Source organism: Scyliorhinus torazame, chromosome 3 (genome assembly GCF_047496885.1).
Source record: "Scyliorhinus torazame isolate Kashiwa2021f chromosome 3, sScyTor2.1, whole genome shotgun sequence".
NCBI lineage: Eukaryota > Metazoa > Chordata > Chondrichthyes > Carcharhiniformes > Scyliorhinidae > Scyliorhinus > Scyliorhinus torazame.
Window position 1 is genome coordinate 32,130,766 of NC_092709.1, and position 26,399 is coordinate 32,157,164.

Here is a 26,399-nt window from a genome sequence, read left to right on the forward strand (position 1 = left end):
CCTAAAGGCAAGGGCTTGGCCCCTAAAGGTGCAGAGAAATCCGCACCTTTGGGGCAGTCGACGCTGGAGTGGTTCACGCCACTCCATCCCGCCGAGACCCCCCACCCCGCCGGGTAGGGAAGAATCCCGGCCCTGTATCTGAAAGCTTACTTTGAAGAAAGGTCTGCTCAAAGACAACCATCTGAAACTAAGACTCTTTTTCCTTTTACTTATTATTTTATACCCCTCTCCTCTCCTCTGTGTTCATAACAATAATCTTTATTGTCACAAGTAAGCTTACTTTAACACTGCAATGAAGTTACTGTGAAAATCCCCTAGTCGCCACACTCCAGCGCCTATTCAGGTACACGGAGGGAGAATTCAGAATGCCCAAATTACCTAACAGCACGTCTTTCGGGACATTTGGGAGGAAACCGGAGCACCCGGAGGAAACTCACGCAGACATGGGGAGAATGTACAAGCTCCGCAAAGGCAGTGACCCAAGCTGGGAATCGACTCTGGGACCCTGGTTGCGAAGCAACAGTGCTGACCACTGTGCTACCGTGTGTGTGTATAGAGGGTGGGGGATTAGGAATTAGATAATAGTTAACCAGGTGTATTTGCTGCATATTTCATTGTCATTCCTGTTATAAATACACAGTAATTGAGTTTACACTTACAAACCTGTTGACTGTAGTTATTGAACAGCTGAGGGTCAAAGACATTTAGTATTTTTCTAAGAATTATTGGTTCATTGAATTGTGTTGTGACTCTGGGTCAAGTGGGACTGGAATTGACCGTGCCCTAGCCCAGGGTGTTGTAACAAAATCTGTTAACAGTAAAATATCCGAAGGACCCAATTGAATCGATGAACTAACAAGGTACTGTAAGGATGATCATTTTTTAAAAATTCATTTACAGGATGTGGGTGTCGCTGGTTAGGGCAGCATTTATTACCCAGTCCTAGTTGCCCTTCAGAAGGTGGTGGTGGGTTGCCTTCTTGAACCGCTGCAGTCCCTGAGGTGTAGGTACACCAACAGTGCTGTTAGGGAGGGAGTTTCAGGATTTTGACCCAGCGACAGTGAAGGAACGGCGATATATTTCCAAATCGGGGTGACTATTGGCTTGGAGGGGGACTCCAGGTAGTGGAGTTCCCAGATATCTGCTGGTCTTGTCCGTCTAGATGGTAGTGGTCGTGGGTTTGGAAGGTGTTCCCTAAGGAACCTTGGTGAGTTACTGCAGTGCATCTTGTAGATGGTACACACGGCTGCTATTGTACGTTGGATGGTGTAGGGATTGAATGTTTGTGGAAGGGGTAGCAATCAAGTGGGACTTCTTTGCCTTAAAGGTGTTGAACACCTTGAGTGTTGTTTGAGCTGCACTCATCCAGGCAAATGGTGAGTATTCCACTGCATTCCTAACTTGTGCCTTGTGGATGGTGGACAAACCTTGGGGGGGGTCAGGAGGTGTAGCCATCTGACATGGCCACCTGCAAAGGACCATGGGAACTATGGCCAACCCAGGAGTCAGACAGATACAGAGCCTATGTGTATCTGAAACACAGGTAACCAGGCCTGATCGAAACCCCCGATCGTTTGCATTTCAATGGCCCATTTTCCCAGGACAATAGAACTCCAATCAAGCAACTGGTACAGCCACAGACTGATCGGCGCCACTCCCTTTACTCAGAAAGCCCAAGTGCCAAGGTCAATGACCGCTAAGGACCCGCCCAGCTACAAAGGCACCCGCCCCTTTTATTGGCCGAAATCGAAGACAGTGATCAGAGCCCTGTCGAACTATTGCGTTCAAGGTTAAGGACCGCCCCAAAGAGTGCGAAATCCCAGAGGGATAAAAGAGAGCGCGGCCATGTGTTCTGTCTCTTTTGGATCCGGCCTGTGCCAGCCCAATTGCAGCAGGAACAGCCAGCCAAGTTCAAGACCAACGATCGCTACCTGACGGATGAGCCCAGCAGAGACAGCCACTTTCTTCAAACCAGCCAAGTGAAATCCAGATAAAGGCCTTATCTATTTGCACAGTGCCAGTCGCCCTGAAGTTAAGTATAGGTTATTGTACCTGATAGGCGTAGTTTAACTTGTAGTAGATATCGTGTTTGCATGTCGAGGTAACTCTTGTATATGTAAATAAACCATCTTTTGAACTAACTAACTGGTTGTGTGGTCTTTGATCGATATAAGGGAAGGCTTGTGGTTCACCAACATTATTAATAGAGCAACAGAGATGAGTTACTTGCAGTAGGATTCCTAGCCTTTGACCTGCTTTGGTAGCCACGGGATTAATATGGCTACTCCAGTTCAGTTTCTGCCCCATTAATTTGCCCCACTAAAGGCCACAGAATGCATGCAGCCTCAGAACCTGCCAGGGGGAGCATAGAATTATGGCCAGTGACAACATTCTATGCCCTGAGGCCCTGAATCACCTGAGCTGTTTGGACTGAGCCTAAACTACACTCCACACTGCAGTGGATCAACCTTGGACATCAATGTACCTGCATTAACATAGTGCTTTATGGCCAAAAGCTCTGCACAAACCATAAATGACTTGTGAATTGAATCATTGTTGTAGAGGCAAATACTGTCGGTGTGGTCTTGTATTTATATGCAAAGTATCTTGGCGTATATTTTATACTAAAGGCACTAAAAATAGATTCAAGTTATTGTTGAGGTTATACTTCTGACAAACTACTCCGACTAACTGGTGTTGTAAGAAGAAGGCATTTATCGGGCGCGATTCTCCGAGCCACGCGCTGGGCCGGAGAATCGCCGCAACCGCGCCACGAAGCCCCAATGCCGGCGCGCGATTCTCCAAGGTGCGGAGAATCGCCGACATTTGCGCCGGCGCGTTTGATGTGGCGCGGGCTGCTGGAATCAGCGGGCAGCCGATTCTCCGGGCCGGATGGGCTGAGTGGCCACACGGATACGACAGAGTCCCGCCGGCGCCGTTCACCCCTGGTCGCTGCCAGCGGGAACTCTGCACGAACGGTCGTGGAGCGGCCTGTGGGGCGGGGGAAAGTGCTTCTTCACCGGGGGGTGGGGGGGAGCCTCCGATGAGGTCTGACCCGCGATCGGGGCCCACCAATCGGCGGGCCGACACCCCCCCCCCCCCCCCACGACTACTTTGTTGCGCGGCCGGCCCCTGAACCCCGACGCCATGTTGAGTCGGGGCCGGCACGCTGAAGAAGTCCCCCGCGCATGCGCAGGTTGGTGCGGCGCCCATTTGCCGCCGGGAAGGGAGGCTGGAGCGGCGTGAACGGCTCCAGTGCTGTGCTGGCCCCCCATGGGGGCCAGAATCGGTCGCCCCCGTGCCCGTTCCGCGCCGTTGTGAAACACTTGGACTCCAATTTGGAGAATCGCCCCCATCGTCTCTCTCTCTCAAGGATTGGCCTCAGGGATGTGCTCAAAGAATGCCTGAAGAGATCAAAGACCAAAACCAACGTATGGGAGTCTCTGGCCTGGGGCTTACCAAGATCATAGAATCATAGAATTTGACAGAAGAAGGACATTCAGCCCATCGTGTCTGCACCGGTCCTTACAAAGAGCACCCTACTGAAGCCCATGTATCTACCCTATCCCCGTAACCCAATAACTCCCACTTAACATTTTTTGGACACTAAGGGCAATTTAGCATGGCCAATCCACCTAACCCGCACATCTTTGGACTGTGGAAGGAAACCGGAGCACCCGGAGGAAATCCACGCAGACACGGGGAGAACGTGCAAACTCCGCACAGTGACCCTGCCGGGAATCGAACCTGGGACCCTGGCACTGTGAAGCAACTGTGCTAACCACTATACGGCCGTGAATGGAAAAGGTTCATTCGGGAACGCAACATCGAGGGACTTTGGGAGTTGGGAGCACACAAAGATGAAGTTGGAGCATCGGAGAGAATGCACAAATCTTCAAACACCCCCTCTGCCTGATCCTTCAAGCACCACCTGCTCGCATGTGGCAAACTCTGCAGACCAAGCATCGGACGTAACAGCCACTCATCGAACTGGAGTGGAAGCAAGTCATTCTCAATCCTGAGGGCCTGCCTAAGGAGAAGACCACTTTGAGAAATCTTCCAATTGGCCTAGCCCACTTTGCAGCTTAACAGTGACATAAAAATTACATTGAGAGAGAGAGATGGCCCTGGGCTGTGCTTCTCTCGCTATAGGAGCTTCAGAGTAGGGCTTCCACCCACTCCCCGGAAACAACACATTGTTTTGGATTGCAGGTAATTACCAGGGAGGGAGGACATCAGGCAACAACGGGAATCCACCCCTGCCTTAGAAGTAAAGACAGACAGCGCTGCAGCCACAGGATGTAGAGGAGGACAGACAAAAGGGGGAAGAAAAGTTGCAAAACATTATTTTTAAAAATTGTAGCAGGCTCTCCGTTAAGCAGAGGGCAGATAAATGGGGACGACTAAATGAAGCTAGAGTTGCTCAGTCAGTTCACTTCCACTTACATTCTCATTAGGAAAAAGTGTTCGGAGGGATCACCTGATCGAGATCTTCAGGATTATCAAAGGATTTGATAGGGTAGATAGACACAAGGGGCGGGATTCTCCCCTACCCGGCGGGGTGGGGGGTCCCGGCGGGATGGAGTGGCGTGAACCACTCCGACGTCGGGCCGATCCAAAGGTGCAGGTTTCTCTGCACCTTTAGGGGCCAAACCCTCACCGTAAGGGGCTAGGCCCGTGCCGGAGTGGTTGCCGTCCCGCCTGCTGGAGTGGAAGGCCTTTGGCGCCACGCCAGCCGGGGCCGAAGGGACTCCGCCGATCGGCGGAAGTCCGCTCATGCGCAGGAGCGTCAGCGGCTGCTGACGTCATCCCTGAGCATGCGAAGGGGGGGTCACCCACGCGTCGGCCATCGTGGAGACCTACACGGCCGATGCATAGTAAAACAGTGCCCCCACGGCACAGGCCCGCCCGTGAATCGGTGGGCTCCAATCGCGGGCCAGGTCACCGTGGGGGCACCCCTCTGGGCCAGAGGGAGGTCGGAGAATCCCGCCCAAGATATTTCTACTTGTGGGTGAGACGAGAACTCAGAATCATAAATATAAGTTGGCCACTAATCGAAGAGTGGATTCAGGATGTTTCTAGGTAGCGGACAGATGGTGGAACTCACTTAAAGTGTAGTTAAGGTGAATAGCATTGATGCATTTAAGGGGAAGCTGGATAAAAACAGGAGGAAAAAAATGGAAGGATATTGTAATAGCCCGCACGGGGCCGATGAGGTGGGAATGATTATCATCCCCATGGTCCTTGCAGAGTACTAGCTCCCCCGCTGGGGGCTGGGAATCTCTATTAACCTTTGTGTAAAAGGTCAGCCAGTAAGGCACCAAGCCGGACAGGAGCTCAGTAAGGATCTACGGGCAATGTATATATTGTGTTGCAAATAAAAATACGTTTCTTTATTTTACTCGGTGTGGACTCCCTGTGTCCTTATTAAAGATAGATTAATGGGGTTTTATCATAGAATTTACAGTGCAGAAGGAGGCCATTCGGCCCATCGAGTCTGCACCGGCTCTTGAAAGAGCACCCTACCCAAGCCCACACCTCCACCCTATCCCCATTACCCAGTAACCCCACCCAACACGAAGGGCAATTTTGGACACTAAGGGCAATTTATCATGGCCAATCCACCTAACCAGCACATCTTTGGACTGTGGGAGGAAACCGGAGCACCCGGAGGAAACCCACGCACACATGGGGAGGATGTGCAGACTCCGCACAGACAGTGGCCCAAGCCGGAATCGAACCTGGGACCCTGGAGCTGTGAAGCAATTGTGCTATCCACAATGCTACCGTGCTGCCCCTAATGAAGATGAAGAAGAGTTCTCCCCGTGTTTGCGTGGGTTTCCTCTGGGTGCTCCGATTTCCTCCCACGGTCCAATGATGTGCAGGTTAGGTGGATTGGCCATGCTAAATTGTCCCTTGGTGTCCAAAGATGTGAAGGTTAGGTGGGGTGACGGGGCTATGAGGGTAGGGCGGGGGAGTGGGCCTAGGTAGGGTGCTCTTTCGGAGGATCGGTGCAGAGCCGATATGCTGAATGACCACCTTCAGCACTGTAGAGATTATAAGAGGCTCTTGTGGAGCATAAGCATCAGCAGGCACAGGTTCTATCACCATCCTCCTTTACATAATAAGAACATAAGAACTAGGAGCAGGAGTAGACCATCTGGCCTCTCGAGCCTGATCCGCCATTCAATGAGATCATGGCTGATCTTTTGTGGACTCAGCTCCACTTTCTGGCCTGAACACCATAACCTTTAATCCCTTTATTCTTCAAAAAACTATCTATCTTTATCTTAAAAACATTTAATGAAGGAGCCTCTACTGCTTCACTGGGCAAGGAATTCCATAGACATGCTGGAGTCTTGGCTGATCCCTGGGCCCCACCTGAACCTCACCATTTGCAGAAAGGCTGGGACAGCATGGGGCAGTCAGGGGTCTTCTCTGTGTGGGTGGAGGGGGGAAGTCTTAAATCAGTAAGACAGTCGGCCTCCATGCCCAATTTTTTGTAGCAGCGAAACATTGTGCCAGGCAACACTATGATTCGAAGCAGCAATATTTGGACCTACCTCAAATATTAAAAAAATGTTTAAATCCTATCATTTGATAATAATAATATTATTTACTCTAACAGCATGCTGAGGAATTTGGAACAGAAAAGTCCATTGGAAGTAATTTGAACGCACATTTTGTCATTCTCTGGTGAGGTGTGATGGATCAATCCTGGTCGCTACTCCCCAAAGCAGTGTCCTATATCTTAATAATTAGTCCAGTTGGACAGTAAAATAAGGCTTTAACTAAAATGCAAATGTGTGGCCTGGGACTAACTTGGTATTTTACATTCACACACTGCAGCCCGTGTCATTCATTTCTATAGTTTAAAAACAAACTTTTGCTGTAAATGCAACCGTAAATTGGCAAATTGCCTCCAACCCTTTGGAGAAAGGGGCTAAGTAAATATCCAAATGTGCTTGGTTGACGAGCCCCTCGCTCCATCAGTTAGTCTGCACTGCCAGAACAGAGGAGTGTTGTTCTTGTTGCTAAAATAAAAACAAAATACACACTGACCACCTATCTAGCTCCACCATCTCCTGAGTTCCCACTTATCCCTCACCTCCAATTTGCTCCACCTGTTCTACCCACTCTTAAACAGTACAAAATCCATCACATTTCACCCTCTCTTTAGCTCTGAAGAAGTCATTCAGACTCTAAATATCCCTACGGATGCTGCCAGACCTACGTTTTTTCCCAGCCCATTGTGTTTTGATGTGTTCTGGTTGCTGCCTGCCGATTGGGAGTTGCTGGGTGCGAATGGTGGTCGAGTATCACTGTGTAGTAAAGGACCATCGTGGTTACCTTTACTGCGACAACTTGCACATTCACAACCAACGGTAACGTAATAAACATTTCTATATCCTTCTCATAAAAATCAATGTTGAGCAGTGGAAGTGGAGCGACGGATTGAAATGGTTGAAGGTACCATTTGTGGACATTTTTTAAGATTGGGAGAGAAGACCAAGGGGAAGAGTTTTGGGGAGGAGTCCTGGAGAATAAACCCGGAAAGTTTCAAAGGTTTGCCACCACAGGTGTATACAGAGCAGGGCAGAACGCAAAGGAGGCCAGACTCAGAAAGCCTATAAGTACAGGCTAGAGCATGGTGCAGACTAAGGATGAGGTGAATCTTTATGGAGCAAAGAAGTGGAATCAATGCATTGGGGGATGGGTGGCTAATGAAGAGTAGGGAGGAAGGTAATTGTTGGACAGGATAATGTTGGATGAGTTCAAAATTTGTGTAGTATGTAATTTGATGAGGTCAATGAGAGGGCATTTCAAATGTCCAGTCTGGGTCAAGGTTTTACAGCCCTGCCACTGTGTGTCTCCCCCTGGTGGATGCATAGAATCGTCAAATCCCTACAGAGCAGAAGGAGGCCATTTGGACCATTGAATCTGCACCGACTCTCTGAAAGAGCACCCACTCCTCTGTCCTATCCCTGTAACCCTGGATATTGTCAGGAGACATGTAGACACTGAATCCATCCTCACTGATAATGTCACATATAACAACATGCATACATGAGGAATTGAAGGGCCAAGGATGGAACATTGGGGCTCTCTGAAATAATGAGCAGGAAGTGATTGTTAGAAATTTGCTGGCTGTACTGACACAAGTACCCATAAAACCAAGTGAGGGCAGTCTTGCCTCGTGACTAAAGGTCCCTCTGGAGCAACTTGAAATGCAAACTATCTCTAATTGTTCTGTGCATGTAATCAATTTCAGCTTCTGTAATCAGTAAAAGGAGGTTTAATTCTAATCTTGTAACCCTGAGCAGGAAGCCCGTACAGTTCCCGAGTTCAGATTACTCTCCTTACCAGCCTACGAATATCTCTCTCGCACTCTTTCTTTATTCGGGTTATCTCGTCCTGATGGGACTGGTGAGCGCTTCGCAGGTCAGCAGCCTTCTTTTTGTCAGCCTGCACGATGTAGTTCAGGGATTCCTCCACCTGCTTCCTGGTGGATTTCAGCTCCACTATCTCCTGCTGCAGCTTGAGGCGCTCAAAGTCAAACCCCTTCCGAGCTTCTTCTCTGGCTTCGTTGAGCAAGGCGGTTTTAACTTTGTCAGCTGCCCCATCCCGGAGTACAGTCAGAGTGGATTGGAGTCGCTGGATTTCGCTGTCCTTGATTTTGGCTGCACGGACTAGTTCCTGTTCATGTTGCTTTAGCAGAATCTCGCGGGCGGATTGCAGCTCCTTCATTTTCTCTTCGTGGAGTTTGGCCTTGAGGTCTGTGGTAAGCACTGTGTGCTTATGTTGCTCCAGCTCCCGCACTTGCTTCACTTCTTGAATCTTTTCCCGTTCTAGCTTATTCACCTGCAGAACACAAGAGACAACCAAAAAAGAGGGTCACTGTAAAATTCTGCTTTCTAATTAGGTATACAAGCTAAAGACTTGACACATTTCAAGAGTGGGAAGGGGCAGAGTGGGCGGGATTCTTTAATCCCGCGGCAGAGTGTCCACGTTGTCGTAAACGCCATCGTGTTTTACGACGGCGTGAATGGGCCGCTGCCAGGACTAATTCTGGCCCCTACAGGGGGCCAGCGCGGCGCTGGAGCGGTTCGCGCCGCTCCAGCTGCCGATCCCGGCGCGAACTGTGCGCCGCGGGATCCGCGCATGCACAGAGGCGCCGGGGCCAACACGTGCATGCGCAGTGGCCTCCTCCAACGCACCAGCCCCAACGCAACATGGCGCAGGACTACAGGGGCCGGCCGGAAAGGAGGTCCCCAGCCAGAGAGGCCGGCCCGCCAATCGGTGGGCCCCGATCGCGGGCCAGGCCACATCGGAGGTCCCCTCCCCGGTGTCGGACACCCCCTCCTCCCCACAGGCCACCACCCAATCCTTCAACGCTGAGGTCCCACCAGCTCAGAGCAGGTTAGAACGGCGCCAGCGGGACTCGTTTTTTTTCTTACGGCCGCTCGACCCATTCAGGCCGGAGAATCGGCGGGCCGGTCACGTCGAGCTGCCGCGACCAGCGCCACGCCAGCCACGCTGGCGCCAATGGGGCCGATTCTCTGCTCTGTGGAGAATCGCGTGCTGGCGGCGGGGATTCTCCGGTCCGGCCCAGGGCTGGGAGAATCCTGCCCAGTGTCTTTCGTGGTCCTGCCAACAGAATTACATGGGATAAAAAAACCGGAGAAGATTAAGTTAGCTGTGGAGAGACAGTGTTAGGGCTGACTGTAAACAGAAAGGGATACAGTGTCTATTCCAGCCAGGTTAGCTCACAACCGACAACACAGGAACAAATTTATTTGGCCCCCGTGTTGGATGCTGAGCTAAGGAACAGGAGTTGCCACGAAGTAGCAGTCTAGGTGGTAGATGGGCGGCATGGTAGCACAGTGGTTAGCACTGTTGCTTCACAGCGCCAGGGTCCCAGGTTCGATTCCCGGTTTGGGTCACTGTCTGTGCAGAATCTGCACGTTCGCCCCGTGTCTGCGTGGGTTTCCTCCGGGTGCTCCGGTTTCCTCCCACAAGTCCCGAAAGACGTGCGGTTAGGTAATTTGGGCATTCTGAATTCTCCCTCCATGTACCCGAATAGGCGCCTGAACGTGGCGACTAGGGGATTTTCACAGTAACCTCATTGCAGTGTCAATGTAAGCCTACTTGGAACAATAAAATATTATTATTATAGATGTCTAAGGAAGCAGTAGCTTGTTAGCAACTTGAAATCAAAAGTAAATTAATTCCTGGAACACTGAATGAAAACAGGACAACACGCAAGGTAGATTCGATACATTAACTCTCCTGGGCCGGAATTGTATGTTGTGGGAAGAGCGCAAAATCCCGACACCATAGAGACAACGCTTTGTATCACAGTCAGCAAGCATGCGCAGGAGTCAAAAGCGCCCGCCAAATATTCAAGCTTCAATCAAGCCTATTGAAGCCGCTATCGACCAGCAGTTTTTGTGGCCCATGTGCTTTTATGCTGGTTGCATGAAACAATCGCCAAGGTGGCCTTCATATTATTGCGCCATTTGCAATCCAGGGCGGGATTAAATGCCTGAATATGTTTGAAGTTTGATGATTAAAGAGTATTGCAGTCAATTATTTGTTATTTCATTTTAGATACTTTGGAACATTCTTATGTGTGGAAATATCTCTTCAACAACACTGACTTACCCTGAGGCATCTCTACAGCAGTTGTTAGCCTTCATGCGAGCTCGTTGTAAACCATTAGCCCACACCCTTACTTGTCTCGATGCCTGCCCTTTGCCCCCTCCCCCGGCTGCACTGAACCTCTCTCAGGGTGTGTTACATGCTGGGCACCAGCGAATTGGCAAGCTAGCCTGAAATCGCAGTCAAGAGCGGATTTCAGATCTGCTTCCGGCCCTGCTGATCGCACCAATCCGACGAGCTAAAAGATTCACGCTCAAGCGTAGTGAGTGTGAAAAGTTTTCTTGGCAATTTACCGGAAAGAAAGCAGCACGTACTTCCTGCTAAGTTCTCCGGGTGGGCCTGGGCATGGTTTCCCAGCCACTCAAGTTGCCAGTCTGGAGAAGGTCCAGTTGGGCTCCTAGCGAAGGCTCAGCGAATGTGAGATTATCAGCTTGCAAGTCAATGTGAAGCACAGATTAGAAACAAATGAGGACAGATGCAGACCACTCCATAACACTGGAACAGCTCAGAAGATGAGTGGACACCTTTCCGATCTTGGAAAAGAGATTAAATAATTGGAGGAATATCCAAACAAACAGAAGATGCTCACACTACCAGCAGGGAGCCATACTTGAAGGGACAGTGGGCTTGACAATCAGCACTGCAGGTTTTACAAACCCAACTTCAACATGTGTTCCATGTGAGTGCTGTTCCTCACTGAAAGCAAGGTCAGAGACTCTACACAACTGACTTATAATTTTTGAAACACACAGAGATGGGGACTCCATGACACAGAAAATAAAATTTGCCGTTTCCTGCTCTAGAAAATCTTTTATCGCTCTTGGCACCTTCAAAATGATACGTCATGGCTACTATCGAATATTCACCCAAACAGGAACAATGTGGGCAAGCATTCAAACACCAGAGCGCAAAATGTCCAATTTCATCACACGACTTGCTATTAAGTGTTATTCATGTTAGGGACGAGTAAAACCCATGGGCCACAATCACCGGGGGGGCGGCGTGAATCCCGCACCCGCCGGCTGCCGTATTCTCCGGCGCCGGAGATTTGGTGGGGGCGGGAATCGCGCCGGTCGGCGGGCCCCCCCAGGCGATTCTCCAGTCTGCGATGGGCCGAAGTCCTGCCCGTTCTATATAGGTCCCGCCGGCGTAAATTGGAGTTGGTCCCTTACCGGCGGGACCTGGTGGCGCAGGCGGGCTCCGGGGCCCTTGGAGGGGCGCCCCCACGGTGGCCTGGCCCACGATCGGGGCCCACCGATCCGCGAGCGGGCTTGTGCCGTGGGGGCACTCTATTCCTACGCGCCGGCCGTGTAGGCCTCTGCGATGGCTGGCGTGAAGGTGAACCCCCCTGCACATGCGCGGGGATGGCGTTAGCAGCCACTGACGCTCCCACGCATGCGCGGACCCGCGCCGGCCGGCGGAGTCCCTTGGGCCCCGGCTGGCGTGGCGCCAAAGGCCTTCCACTCCGGCACCGGCCTAGCCCCTGAAGGTGCGGAGGATTCTGCACCTTTGGGGCGGCCCGACGCTGGAGTGGTTCCTGCCACTCCACTGCACCGTTTCTGCCCGCCCTGCCAATTCCCGGAGAATACCGCCCATGAAATCCTGCTGGCATTATGTCCTGGGCAGCCACTAATTTTTCAACAACTCAAAGTTTAACAGCATGTACATGAACTGCATTTTAAATGACATTTTTTTTTTTTTTTTAAATCTTTTTATTGGCTTTTCTCATATTTATAAACAGTTGTTACTTATTTACATTACATTTTTCTTGCCCACGCTAATTTGCTTTATTTTACAGAGTGGTTTGTTTTGTCCTTCATTTGACTAACTGTACGTACATTTTGCTGCCCTCTGGATCAGTCTATGATATTTTTTTCCCTGGCTTACTCTTTGTTGCTGGCGTCGAACAGGTTTTGGAACATGCCGACGGACTGCCCCCAAGTATCCAGGACGCTGCCTTCTACGGACCCGGCAATTCTCCGGCCGTATCGGCAGCTAGAGCCGGACGCTCGATGCTGCGTGCCTGCTAGCCCCCCACCAGACGTAGGGTCGGTGGGTGTTTTGCGCCGCTTTTGCGGTCGTAAATGGCCACCGTTCCCACGCCGGCGTCAGTGCCTAGTCTCAGAATCGGAGAATGCAGCCCCAGATGTCTCGGAAATCTCGACTGTGACCTCAGGTTGCTAAGGAAATGAGGGCTGATTAAATCCAGTGGAAAAGATAGGGCTCTCTGGAATCAGGGGCTGCGTTCTCCGGTCCACCTGCCGTGCGTTTCTCAGCAGCGTGCCATTCGCTGGTGACGGGATTCTATCTCCCTGCCTCTTGTCAATGGGACTTTCCATTGGCACCACTCCACCCTGTCAGGAAACCTGTGTGTGGGGACGCACTGCCGGCGGGAAAAGCGAACCACAAAGATTGGAGAATTCCGGCCCAGATTTCAGCAGCAGAGCAGTGCAGGCAGGTGGTGGAGAGATGCGCATGTGGGACAGCTGAAAAGGAAAAACGAAAGCTGGACTTAGCAGCAGGAATATTAAAGTAAAGTTACTGCCGCTGTTTCAGCTTCAGAGGTAGGCACACAGTGCACTGGAGTCGTGTGATGAAGGTAACTCTGGGGAATCTTCAAGGCTGTCCTGAGCCAACTAAGGAGTTTTTGTAAATGTGCATGCCTTTGGTGATGACCCTATCTGTGCAACTCAGGTGGAGGAAACCTGCTGTCAGAAGCAACTCAATAAAAAAATCTTGCATGACGAAGAGGAGTTGAACTCTTTTTGAAGGACTTTGTGGCTGAATATGATGACATATGTGCTAGAACGACTGCCAGTATATCCGTGAAATCTATCTTTGTGGTATTGGTTCTTTAAAGTGTAATTTATAGTTTCTTTGAATACAAATTGTCTGTTAATTCATATTTAAATTTATGTTGATTTTGTTTTGATTGTTAAACCAAAAGTTATAAAAAGTGAAATCTTGTCCATCGGTTTCCCTCTTGGGGTCACTTGGTAGGTTTGGCTCTTTTACTTCATTGGTTTCGACACGGATCTTAACAATAGGATATACAGTACAGAAGCTGGCCATTCGGCCCAACCAGTCCATGCCGACATTTATGCTCCACACACACCTCCTTCCATCTTTCCTCATCTAAATGTAACATCATGGGCGGGATTCTCCCCTACCCAGCGGGGCGGGGGATCCCGGGGTGATGGAATGGTGGGAACCACTCCGGCGTCGAGCCGCCCCAAAGGTGTGGAAGTCTCCGCACCTTTAGGGGCCAAGCCCTCACCTTGAGGAGCTAGGCCCGCGCCGGGGTGGTTTCCGCTCCACCGGCTGATGTGGAAGGCCTTTGGCGCCAGGCCAGACAAGGCCGAAAGGACTTCACCGGCCTGCGTAAGTCCACGCATGCGCGGGAGCGTCAGCGGCTGCTGATGTCATCCCCGCGCATGTACAGGGGAGGGGGTCTCTTCTGCCTCCGCCATAGTGAAGACCATGGCGAAGGCGGAAGAAAAAGAGTGCCCCCACGGCACAGGCCCGCCCGCGGATCGGTGGCCCCCGATCGCGGGCCAGGCCACCGTAGGGGCACCCCCCGGGCCAGATCGCCCCAAGACTCCGGAGCCCGCCCGCTCCCGCTGGTACGGTAGGTGGTTTAATCCACGCCGACGGGAGAGGGTTGACAGCGGCGGGACTTCGCCCCATCGCGGGCCGCAGAATCGCCGGGGGTGGGCCCGCCAACCGGCGCGGCGTGATTCCCGCCCCCGCCAAATCTCTGGTGGCGGAGAATTCAGGACAGGGCGGGGGCGGGATTCACGCCAGCCCCCAGCGATTCTCCGACCCGGCGGGGGGGTCGGAGAATCGTGCCCCAGGGGCGGGATTCTCCCCTACACGGCGGGGCAAGGGGTCCCGGGGTGATGGAGTGGCGGGAACCACTCCGGCGTCAGGCCGCCCCAAAGGTGCAGATGGCTCTGCACCTTTAGGGGCCTAGCCCTCACCTTGAGGGACTAGGCCCGCGCCAGAGCAGTTTCCGCTCCACCGGCTGGTGGGAAAGACCTTTGGCACCACGCCAGCCGGGGCCGAAAGGTCTTCGCCGGGCGACGCGGTTCCGCGCATGCGCGGGAGCGTCAGCGGCTGCTGATGTCATCCCCGCGCATGCACAGTGGACGGGGTCTCTTCCGCCTCCGCCATAGTGAAGACCATGGCGAAGGCGGAATAAAAAGAGTGCCCCCACGGCACAGGCCCGCCCGCGGATCGGTGGGCCCCGATCGCGGGCCAGGCCACCGTGGGGGCAACCCCCAGGGCCAGATCGCCCCGCGCCCCCCCCCCCAGCACCCCAGAGCCTGCCCGCGCCGCCTTGTCCCGCCGTTCAAAAGGTGGTTTAATCCACGCTGGCGGGACAGGCATTCCAGCAGCGGAACTTGGACCCATCACGGACCGGAGAATCGGCGGGGGTGGGCCGGAGAATCGGCGGGGGTGGGCCCGCTGACCGGCGCGGTGCGATTCCCGCCCCCGCCGACCGGCGCGAAGCAATTCCCGCCCCCGCCGAATCTCTGGTGGCGGAGACTTCGGGACACGGCGGGGGCTGGATTCATGCCAGCCCCCGGCAATTCTCCGACCCGGCGGGAGGTCGGAGAATCCCGCCCCAGATTCCTCAGTTTCCTTCTCCCTCAAATGACTGTCCAGCATCCCCTGAAATACATCTCTCCTACTCACTTCCACATATTGTCACTTTTTGGATAAACAAGTTTCTTCTGAATGCCCTATTGGGTACATATGGCTCTTCCTGCTGTCCAGTCCCGCCAAAGTCAAAGGACTCTTGATTGGCTTGCAGCATCCCCTCGTCACTCCGCCACCCTCTTGCCACCACCACCCTCCACCACACTCTTACAGGGCTGGAAGATTCCGCCCTATATCTCCAATCTATCAAAACTTACAGAATTTGAAGCACCTCTCTTGTGTCATCCTTCTGCCTCCTTTTTCCAGAGAAAAAGTCCTTTCCTGATATGAATATCTAGGTATTTCTGGTATCATCCCTTGTAAACCTCCTCTGCATCCTCAACAGTAGCTCTGCATCCTTTCTTATAACACAGCGACCAAGGCGCGCAATATTCCAAGTGAGGTCTAACCAAAGGTCGATGCATAACTTCTATTCTTCTCAATTTTATCACTCCAGGAATAAGGCCTAGTGCTTGGGTCTGTCATTTTTATGAGGCCTGGAATCACACAATCGCAAGCTTACAGCATAGGAGGATTCAATCTGTTGTGCCTGTGCTGACTCTTTGAAAGCGCCGTCTCACCCCCCACCCCCACCTTTTAATATCCTTATTACCTGTTCAACTCCCTTTTAACATCATTTATGGAATCAGCTGCCAGCATCTCTTCAGGTAGAGCATCCCAATTTCTGACAACTTTCATGGCACCTTTTTAATATCACATCAATAATTGTTCCTTTATTTGCGAGTGATGTAATTCTCAGTCGAAAGGCAGGCTGCCCCTTCCTCTCCCAAAAAGGCTTCATCGAACACTTTTGCTTCATTATTTATTAGTAAACCCCCTGCAAGAGAAGTCACTGGCCCACCCGCCAGGATTACTCGGAATTCAGGAGCTCAGAACCAGTTAAAGTGACTCCAAAGTGGAATAATAATAATGTTGAACAGCTTATACTGATTCATGTGATCTCAACTCCCCCCTCCCCCCCTCCTCAGGGGAAGGTGCCTAAGACCTGATTCTAATTAGCGCACAGCTGCCTTAAAGCGGCCAACGCCGTTAATACCAAGTATAAGATGCTGCTGAAAGCTGATTAGAACTGGGCCAGAGAGAGTTTTGCTTCTTTCAGATATTTACCACTGAGTTAACCACAGTCAAAAAATATACTTCCCATGTCTGACGTACACTGTGAATAGGGAGCTAAGAGGTTTCCATGGAATCGAACAAACTGATACTCCAGGCCAGGGATGTGGTTTCCAGGACCCCGGGAAATTTTGTCTGCGGAAGCCATACTCAGAACTGTTCCGACTTCACTGACGGAACTTCCCATTGAAGCAGGGACGGAGTTCTGAGTAAAGGGGCACAGGGGCGCCCCCTGGTTGCTTCAGGTTGCATTACGGAATGAGGGCACTGGTAGATACCAATTCTGGTCAGGCAAAATTGAGAATTAGCTTGGTGTTCGTGGCATTTTCTATGAGGGCGACCATATAAAACTTTGTTTCAGGCAATTCCATCCAAAAACCTACTTAATGTAGTACAGCACTGTGGTCATATTAGTGGATTATTAATCCAAAGACCTTGACCAATATTGCAAACAAATCCCACCATGGCAGTTGGGTATTTCAAATTGAATTAATTAAACAAATCTGGAAAATAAAATAACAACTGGTGACCATGTGAATATCAGATGGTCATTAAAGGCCATTTGATTTATTCATGTCCTTTAGGGAAATAAATCTTCCGGCCTTATCCCAGTCTTCCCTGCATGTGACTCCAGATAAAGGCAATGACTCACAGCGGTCCTCTTGAACTGCCTGCTAAGACACGCAGGTCTATCAAACCACTGCGGAGAAGCTTAATAAGAATAAAACATGATGACCACCCAGCTTTTACCTAGGCATCGGATTAGGAAACAATAAAGGCACACCCAAACCAGCCAACCCTCACTAACATCTGGAACCTCCTGCCAAAGTTGGGGGAGTTGCCCCATAGACTAGTCGAGCATAAGCTTGATGTAGTCATACTCACTGAATCATTCCTTTCTGCCGCTGCCCCAGGTTCCTCCATCTCCATCCCTCACTATGTCTTGTCCCACCTACACGACACACCCATGGGATATGGAGGCACACCTTGCCTGTGCGGAGTCTGCACGTTCTCCCCGTGTCTGCGTGGGTTTCCTCCGGGTGCTCCGGTTTCCTCCCACAATCCAAAGATGTGCAGGTTAGGTGGATTGGCCATTCTAAATTGCCCTTCGTGTTCCAACAAAAAAGGTTGGGTGGGGTTACTGGGTTACAGAAATAGGGTGAAGGTGTGGGCTTGAGTAGGATGCTCTAGGGGCGGCATGTGGCACAGTGGCTAGCACTGGGACTGCGGCGCTGAGGACCCGGGTTCGAATCCCGGCCCTGGGTCACTGTCCGTGTGGAGTTTGCACATGTCTGCGTGATTCACCCGAGGAAGGAGCAGTGCTCCGAAAGCTAGGGATCTGAAACAAACCTGTTGGACTTTAACGTGGCGTTATAAGACTTCTTACCGTGCTCACCCCAGTCCAACGCCGGCATCTCCACATCTCGCTATGAAGGCCAAGATACCATTTGCCTTCTTTACTGCCTGCTGTATCTGCGTGCCACCGTTCAGCAACTGATGCACGAGGACACCAAAGTCTTGCTGAGTATACACCTCGCTCAATTTACACCCATTTAAATAATAATCTGCCTTCACTATTTTTGCTACCAAAGTGGATAACCTCACGTTTATCCACATTATACTGCATCTGCCATGCATGTGCCCACTCACTCAGCCTGTTCAAATCCTGCTGAAGCATCTCTGCATCCTCCTCACAGCTCACCCTCCCACCCAACTTTTTATCGTCGGCAAATTTGGAGATAATACATTTAGTTCCACCGTCCAAATCATTAATATATAACGTAAGCAGTTAGGTTACCAGCAGAGATGCCTGCGGTACCCCACTAGTCATTGCTTACCAACCGGAAAAAGAGTAATTTATTCCAACTTTTTGCTTCCTGTCTGCTAACCAGCTTTCTATCCATCTCAAGACACTACACGTAATCCCATGTACTTTAGAACAAAGAAAAATACAGCACAGAACAGGCCCTTCGGCCCACGATGTTGGTTCGAACTTTTGTCCTAGATTAAGAACAAATTAATCTGCACCCCATCATTCTACCATAATCCATGTACCTATCCAATAGTCGCTTGAAGGTCCCTAATGTTTCTGACTCAACTACTTCCACAACTACTTCTGTTTTAACTACTTTAACTTTACATCGTAATCTGTTATGTGAGGTCTTGTCGAAAGCCTTCTGAAAGTCTAAATAAAGCACATCTACCAGTTCTCCCTGGTCAACTCGACTAGTTTCGACTTCCGGTGGTGGCCATGAGCTGAGCAGTAACACAGAAGGTGGCTCTACGTGGAAACGTCTTCTTCGACCTTTTTGACCCGAGGAACGGGCACCAAACCTGTAAAAAGCCAAACCAATCAGACCCACCCCCCATCAATAACTCAACCATTTTGGGATGCCAGCGAACCACCAGACTGATCACAAGGGGAACAAATGCTGGGAGAGAAAACCCCCAACATCGGAGCCAGGGGACCAGCATGGCGACATGAATACGAACATGGCGGATCCAGCAGAGTCGCCAAAGCTGTCCCAGTCATCGACAGAGTGGCTGATGGAGTTTATCTCAATAGAACTCAAGGAATTCGAGGCCGCGCTGGCTGACACGCGGGTCGATGGACAGGGTGGAGCGACGGTATTGATGATCCGGGACGTGAAGAAGGCGGTCCCCGAGCAGGATGAATGAATTGCCTCACTCGAGGCTGAAATAATGAGGTTGGTGGTGACCCAAAAGACTCTGAAGGCCAAGATAGATGACCAGGAGAACAGGTCCCAGCACCAAAGCCTCCACATCATTGGGCTACCAGAGAGCACAGAAGGTACAAGCCCAACCGAGGTCATGTAGAGGATGCTCCGAATGCTGGTCGGTGAGGACGGCTTCACCAAACCCCCAGAGGTAGACCAGGTCCACAGGTTGCTTTGCCATAAGCCGTGACCGGGGGGAACCAGCTTGGGCGGTAATCGTCAAGCCATACAAATAGCAAGACAAAGAACGTATCCTGAGTTGGACGAGGAACATGCGGTCTTGCAAATGGGAAGGACACGTCATCCGTGTCTACCAAGACATTGGGGCTGACCCGGCCAAGCGGCGAGCAGAGTTCAATGGGGCTAAAGCGGCACTTTTCAATAACAAGGTGCGATTTGGCATGCCATACCTGGCGAGACTTTGGGTCACATACAAGGTCAGGGACCATTTCTTCAACACGCCGGAGCAGGCAAATGATTTTGTGCAATGGAACGGACTGGGCAAGAACTGAGCGGGCTAACGTGAAATCATAGCCATCTATGAACGGGGTGGGAGGGGTGGGGGGCGTTATACCTTGTCCGTGGGTGATTTTTTTTATCCTTTGGTTCGCTTTTTCATGTTCTCCTCTGCTGTCTTTGCATCGGTTGGAGGGTAACCCTTCTATGTCTCCGCGATTGCCTAGAGGGGAATCAACACACGTATTGGCATTGCAAACTACCTTTCACAGCTCGTGGGATACTGGGGGTTACGGTTACAGGGCAGGACCATACATGCAGCCAGTCCAAGCCAATGGGACGAGAACGGGTTTGGCACTCCTCCTTGCATGTCAAGGCCGACTCTCCGCCAGCCCCAAACAGGGCGACACTAAATAGGAAGGTAAAGAGTCGGGGCGGGAGGATTGGGATTGGGATTATTGTGCTCCTTTTCAGGGGAGGGGGTGTGCATCATACTAGCGAGCATTCTGGTAAATGGGAGCAACGTGAGGGGGGGTGGGGGGGAGGGTCGCGCAGGGCAGGGGTAAATTAGTGGTCTAGGGTTGCGGGGCTCGAAGGATACGAGAGATGGGTTTAGGAATGGGGGGCAATAGAGGAGAGGGTAGATCTCTTGACCAATGTGGGGGCCCTCCGCCGGCGGTGCACTGCGCACCTAGTCAGAGACTGATTACTCTGCATTTTGATTACTCAGCAAGGTAGCGCAGTGGTTAGCACAGTTGCTTCAAAGCTCCAGGGTCCCAGGTTCGATTCTCGGCTGGGTCACTGTCTGTGCGGAGTCTGCACGTTCTCCCCGTGTCTGCGTGGGTTTCCTCCGGGTGCTCCGGTTTCCTCCCACAGTCCAAAGATGTGCGGGTTAGGTGGATTGACCATAATAAATTGCCCTTAGTGTCCAGAAAATGTTAAGTGGGGGTTACTGGGTTCCGAGGATAGGGTAGATACGTGGGCTTCAGTAGGGTGCTCTTTGTAAGGGCCAGTGCATACTCGATGGACCGAATGGCCTCCTTCTGCACTGTAAATTCTATGATTCTATGATTTGCTGGTTATCAGCCGAAAGTGCAGAGCAATATCAGACTCTGATTGGTGAGTCTGAAAGAGCGGGAAAAATCTAGTCTGAACCAGAACAAACTTGCGGTAAACTTGAGACGCACGTGCGCGAGGAACGAGGAGAGGCGGCTTGGCGAGGAGTGAAAGGCAGGAGCTGCTGAGGCTTTATGGTTTTTGCAAAAGTCAAGCAGCTCTGCAACTCGACCCAGGGCAAGCCAGCAACGCGAGGCATGCCGCCCCAAATCAAGCCTTAGCCATGAGGAGATGAAGTGTGAGCAGGAGGCTGCCTTGAAGACCCCAGGCGAGCGAGGTGAGAGAGATTGTGAGAATGGCGTGGGGACAAGAGTGTGAGGGTGCGCGGGGAGGGAGGGAGAGTGTGTGAGGGGGCTAGGTAGGGTTGCAAACTTGCAGGGAGGGAGAGTGTGTGAGGGCTGGGTTGCATTTTGGAGGGAGGAAGAGACTTTGAGGTGGAGGGAACGTGAAGGGGGTGCGGCAGAATGTAAGTGAGCACGGGGCCCCACCAAATGTAAATCAGTCTGTGACAAGTACTCAAGGCGCTTTGCAGATTCCCATCTCTCAAGCAGATGCTACTTTTTCTCACAAGGCTATTTGGCTATGCCATTGGTAATGGAATTCAGGGAAGTTTGAGCTGTTACAACCCTTCAGACGATACAGTTTTACAATGGGTTATAGAGCTTGTGAGAATTCTGATGAATGGACAGTTCAAAAACCTTCAAATTTGTTGCATTTTAAAGCTAAACTGATCTGCTGTAATGGTTAACACAATGGTCGAACCTCATTTCACATCAGAATATACATATTTTCTAAAAATCGATATTGAGTTTGAGGCCTTAAGGATTTTGACATTCTTCTCATTTGTAACAAAATCATCTTTATCCTTGGAAGCCAAACTCACTTTGATCATCAATGAGAAACAAGTAACTGATAGAAGGAAGGGAGTGGAGTAAAAGTAATGCATTTCAAAATGTTCTCTGGCTTTATAACATATCCTGCCAGTATGCCCCAGGTTGCTTTCATGTCTAAGTCAAAGAATACTTTTGATGAACAATAAATACATGACTTTTTTTTTAGCACATCTTCCCGCCCACACTGTTTTTCCCTTCGGGGAATAATGGGGAAGTGGTGGAAGGATTCCCGAGCTGATTATCAGCCCGTTAAACTGTGTTATGAACTCACCTTCCGTGGCCGACAAGTCCAGTCATTAGACTTGAACCCAGGGCTACGAGCCTAGAGGTAGAGAATTCTACCACTGTGCCACAAGACCTCATAACATTTATTTAGAAGAATGTACAGGATATTTATCCCAGTTTTCTTTATTTTTTTCTTTAAAGTAATCTCTTTAAAGTGTATTTACTGCTTGGGTTCTTCCATGGATGTCAAGAGCTGACAATTCATTGCAAAATTAAGGGCTTCAATCCTATTCTACTACTCACATAGGGGTCTCTACCATTGAGTGATACTCCAGGTCGAGTAGTTATTCAGGAAAAATTAATAATAATAATTTTTATTTGTGTCACAAGTAGGCTTACATTGACACTGCAATGAAGTTACTGTGAAAAGCCCCTAGTCGCCACATTCCAGCGCCTGTTCGGGGACACTGAGGGAGAATTCAGAATGTCCAAATTACCTAACAGCACGTCTTCCAGGATTTGAGGGAGGAAACCGGAGCGCCCGGAGGAAACCTATGCAGACACGGGGAGAACTTGCAGACTCCGCACAGACAGTGACCCAAGCCAGGATTCGGACCTGGGACCCTGGCGCTGTGAAGCACTAAGATGTCGATGTTCTCAAATTATCATTTTAAAAAAATTTATTGACCATTCACTAAATTTAGTCTTCAATCGTGGATCTGTGTTGAAAGAATCACTATTTTTGCAAATGGCCTCAATATCACTTATGAAGGGTATTTACTGGAAAATGTAAATCAAGGGTAGTTACAGGTGTGTGAGTATAATTTTCCCACTGAAAATTTTTTCTTCTATTTATACAGTTCACTTTAATGGTACTTAATGGTATTGCATTCATTTTACAAATGCCGCAAGATTCTGTATTACTCTAGCATACATTCCGCTCCAGCACGCTGTGTTCAGTGAGTAAACTTCCCAATTATCTGGATGTGTGAGACTTTTGCAGATTGTAATTGTTACTGAAGGAAGGCAATGTAGATTACAATTGATCAATTTAGCTGTATTTTTAAAAGACCTGCCACTGGAAACACAATTATCAACCAGAAATATTACTACGCTGAAAATGTCTCCAAACTGGTCTTTCTACACTCTATCATTTCAATTATACCCGTGAGGTAATTGCATATTTTTTAATTAGGTAACTAAAATTCCATCATAATTGCAGCTGTAATAATGGAAAATGTTTTATTGGCCCCGAGGAACACCTGGCTCTCAATGAATCCTTCCAAAACAAAAAACCATACGATTAATTTGCCTTGGCCTCTCTTGACCATACTGGCCTCCCGCTACTTGAAATCAATATTGTGTTGTTGCGCCAATTAAGCCATCAGAACGTGATTTGCAAATTTTAATTAGGCCCCTGCCTGACTGGTGCGTGTTGTAGGAATCCTCGCTATTAAAATAGTTGGGGCATGAATGGGTCAGAAATGCATTGTGAGTCCACCAATCGAGATTTTAACCATCCTTTCCCACTGTGGACGTGACTTACTGGAAATGACACAGAGACCCATGTCAGGCGCGTTGAGCGGGTGTTAAATGGGATTTTACTTCATTTCTGGGCATCGGCGAGGAACACCTCCCATTTCCTGCAATAAAATAAATGCACCGATGTCTTAAACCACTACCCCAGCCTCCGGACGCCCCCCAACTCCCCAACCTACCATTGAGAGTGTCCTTGAGCCCCCCGCCTCCCACCTCATAAGAGCAGGGCACCCCAGCACCCAAAGCACCCATGTTCATTTCAGCCACCAAGATGGCTCAGTGGCTCGCTGGAATTCCTCAGTGCAGGGAGAGATCGGAACGCCATTACTAAATGGCGCAACCCCCTAAACATCCCAAGGCCAACTCACAATGAAGAGGTTCTCGGGCCATCACACATCCACGAGATGCATTCCCGGCCCAATCCACACCACACGTAAAATGCCAGCTTGGCACCTTGGCAGTGCCAACCTGGCAGAGCTACCTGGGCATCTTGGCAGTGGCAGGCTGGCACCTAGGTGGCATTGCAAAGGTGCCAGGTTTGCACCGGCAGTGCCAGGGTACCACCCTGCCCGGATGGCATGTATCTGGGGGACTCCAATCCCCTGGGATACCCCCACAAATGCTTCTCCGTCTGGTCCCCATTTGTGGAGACCAGCACTGCACAGCGTTCACCCGAGGTCTCCAAGGCAAAGGAGTTATCTCTCATGTCTTGGCTAGATCTCAAACTCGCCTATTAGAGCGAGACTAGCATCTCGCTCTAATATGCAGATTTTTTTAAAATTTAGATTACCCAATTATTTTTTCCATTTAAAGGGCAATTTAACATGGCCAATCCACCTGCGCTGCACATCTTTGGGTTGTAGGAGTGAGACCTACGCAGACACTGGGAGAATGTGCAAACTCCACATGCACAGTGACCCAGGGCCGGGATCGAACCCAGGCCCTCGGCGCCGTGAAGCAGGTGTACTAACTACTGCGCCACTATGCCGCCCTCTAAATGCAGTTTTGCCAGAAGGTGATCCACCGACAATGGGTGAGAATCACATTGCGACGTATCCTGGGATCGCGTTAGATCTCAGGAGGCGTGTGCGTGTCGGGTAGATCCTGGAAGTGAGATCTACTGGCATCTACCGGCCGCGCCGTGCTGCCTTTCGGCTGCAACGCGGCCCACCTTCTTTTCAATTGTCAAGGCAACATGGAGAACTCTAGGAAAGCAGAGGTTCTCAAATTTGATTGGTTATCATATTTTCCCACTCATGGGAGTCTCTGGGCTTGAATCTCTGGCCTCGCAGCCGTGTGTTTCTCGACAGCGGGAGGCAGCACACCGATCACTGGTGGCGGGATTCTCTGTTCCTGCCCATGTCAATGAGAATTCTCATTAAAGCCACCCCACGCCGTCAGGAAACCCGTGGGCGGGGATGCGCTGCCACTGGGCCCAGAGAATCCTGCCGCCAGCGAACGGCCGGAGAATTCCTGCCTCTGAGTGATTCAACTGAGAGCTGATTGTTTTATTCCTCAAAGTTAGTCAAAAGTCCACTCAGAATGCCCTTCCACCCATAAAACGGAGAAAATAATTTAGAGGTCTGAAGTCATACAGTGACACTTTTAAGTTTTAGGAAAGTGTTTTACACCATTAACTAATCCTAGGGTCCAATATTCCGGTTATGTTGTGTTTCTATACATAATGGGCAGGATTCTCCAATAATGGGGCGATGTCCCCACACCCGCGAAAAAAAGCGCGCAAATCACTCTGCACTCTGGAGAAAGTCCAGGGTGGCTTCTCCGATTTGCAGGGGGCTAGCAGGACCCCGGAGTAGTCCTCGCAGCTCCGGCTACCAATACGGGGCTCTGTACTTCCGGTCGGCAGTCCGCGCATGCGCACAGTGGCGGCTTGCATCAGCCGCTCCGCGAGACATGGCCGACCCACACCACGGACCGGCACCAAGAAGATAAAGCCCCCCCCCCGCAGACCACCCGCGCCCGCGGATCGTTAGCCCCCGATCGGTAGCCTGGCCACCCTGGAAGCCCCACCCCCGTGAATGATTCCCCCGCCCCCCACCAGGGCGGCCGCAGACTGAGTCCGCAGACGCCGAGTTCCCGCCAGGTGGAACTATGAGAGAACCACGTCGTCGGGAACTCAGCCAGCGGCACTCGGTGAATTGCCGCGGGGGCCTCTTTCACCGGCCCCCGACCAGCGCCGCGTTGACCGCGCACGTCGATTGGCGGCGATTCTCCGGGGACTGGAGAATCGCGGGTGCGGCGTCGGAGTTTCGGAGAATCCTGCCCCTGGAAAGAGTGATTGGGATTGTCTCCCATGGTTTGCTTCTTTTGAATGTCAACCTTTAAATTTTTTAGCTAGGCCACCATTTATTACCCATCCCTAATTACCCTTGACCACCTTCGGTGTTCCAGGATTTTGACCCAGTGGCAGTGAAGGCACGGCGGGCAACATAGTTCCAAGTCAGGATGGTGTGTGGCTTGGATTGGAACTTACAGGCGTTTAATTTGTGTTTGCCGGTTAAACAAAGGAGGCAGATAACAAACTAAGTTACATATCCCCACATAAAGAAATAATCAGTTCAGAAAAGGAAGTGACTCTTGATACTCTAGTCAATCCATTGTTTGGCCTCAGGGATTCTAACAATTTATGTCATTTGCAGGGATTTTGAACAATAGACCCAAAATGCATTTTAACTAGGAAATGATTTTCATGCTTCCTGACAGATTTCACAACCTGCCAAGACAGTGCAAAAATGTGCGCCATCTATCATGCGCAAGATCAAGATATTCACAAAGAAAGTAAACAAATAGGAGGGAAGCAGAAATATTAACATTTAAATTGCTGTCCTGTAATTGGCCTTTGGATAATACGCTTCTGTATTCTCTGCCCATCTGTGCCATAAACAGCGCTGTGAATATTTCACAGTTTTACTTT

The 26,399-nt window shown here is 50.6% G+C and overlaps 1 protein-coding gene across 9 annotated transcripts in view; it reads right to left on the bottom strand.

The window, feature by feature from the left end:
• Positions 1-26,399, bottom strand: part of LOC140408395 (janus kinase and microtubule-interacting protein 1-like) — a 517,156-nt gene that overhangs the window by 221,893 nt on the left and 268,864 nt on the right. For all 9 annotated transcript variants that reach the window (XM_072495527.1, XM_072495531.1, XM_072495530.1 and 6 more), the window contains one exon: positions 8,365-8,862. In XM_072495527.1, the coding sequence (XP_072351628.1) occupies positions 8,365-8,862 (498 nt within the window). The remainder of the gene's footprint in view (positions 1-8,364; positions 8,863-26,399) is intronic.